The sequence below is a fragment of the Chenopodium album genome, chromosome 3 (genome assembly GCF_948465745.1).
Source record: "Chenopodium album chromosome 3, dcCheAlbu1.1, whole genome shotgun sequence".
NCBI classification, from domain to species: domain Eukaryota; kingdom Viridiplantae; phylum Streptophyta; class Magnoliopsida; order Caryophyllales; family Amaranthaceae; genus Chenopodium; species Chenopodium album.
Genome location: NC_137836.1, coordinates 15,737,931 through 15,739,119, shown reverse-complemented (window position 1 = coordinate 15,739,119; position 1,189 = coordinate 15,737,931). Strand labels below are relative to the sequence as shown.

General features: G+C 35.6%; 1 protein-coding gene across 1 annotated transcript; it reads right to left on the bottom strand.

The window, feature by feature from the left end:
* Positions 1-201: 201 nt before the first annotated feature.
* Positions 202-981, bottom strand: LOC145624880 (uncharacterized). The gene has a single exon (XM_081677966.1). It carries the CDS (start codon positions 979-981, stop codon positions 202-204), a length of 780 nt encoding a protein of 259 aa, XP_081534092.1.
* Between the last annotated feature and the right edge of the window lie 208 nt (positions 982-1,189).

Below are 1,189 nucleotides of genomic sequence, written 5' to 3'. Positions count from 1 at the left end.
GATTTTGAAACATTTTTCAACAGTGTGACCATTCATCTTGCAAAAATCACAGAAAAGAGAAGAGAATCTCCTTGTATTGACTGTGCCTCTGCCAAAACCAGAAGTATAGCCTGGATGCTGTCCAGAATTGAAACCTTGTTGCTGAGAACCTCTATTCCATGTATTTGAGAATTGAGGTCTAAAGCCAGCATTCATGTTGCCCTAGGACTGTTCAGATCTTCTATTATCAAATGCAAATGCCATAGTGCTAGTATTTGCTAAATTTTCAGCCAACAAACTGACATTCCTTTGTTTCTCCTCCTGAATTAGAAGCCTATAGGCCAAAGAAACATTTGGTATAGGTTGCATCATCATAATATTAGTTCTGACATTAGTGTATTTTCCATCTAACTTCATCAATAACTGAATCAGCCTCTCTTCCTGCTGCTGCTTTAGAAACTTCTGAGTCAGATTACATGTGCAATTACCACAAGAACAAGATGGAATAGGATTGATGCCAGAGATCTGATCCCATAGAGCTTTAATTGCAGTGAAAAACTCAGCAACACTATTAGATCCTTGAGATATATCACCTAAACTCTGCTGTAAAGAGTATAATTGAGCACCTGAACTCTGAGAATATCGATCCTCGAGATCTTTCCAGATCTCCCTTGCTGTGTTAAAATACAAAACACTCCTAGCAATACTAGGATCAAGAGAATTCAAAATGTAGGCAGTAATCATAGCATTGCACCTATCCCAAGCCTGACTCTCAAGAATATTAGAATATGATGGTCTAAGAAGAGTTCCATCAATAAATCCTAATTTATTTTTAGCAGCAAAAGCAATTATCATACTACGTTGCCATTCATTGTAGCAATCACCATTGAATTTCACAGAAACTAAAGGATTAGCAGGATTTTCAGAAGGATGAAGAAAATAGACACTAGTTGGATTCGAATTAAGAGCTTGAATATTGTTTTGATTGATTGGAGTTCCCATTATTTCAGAGAATAAGCAACAAATTGAAGAAAATATTCAATAACTTGAATCGAAAATCGAACAATATCGAACAATATGATCACAAAATCACAGTAAGAAACGATCAGAATGAAATCAAATAGAAGGATCCATGAAAAACAATTAAAGGAGAAGAAGAAATGTCTGGAAAAATCGCAGAAATCACAACAGAAGATTAGATGATAGCTCT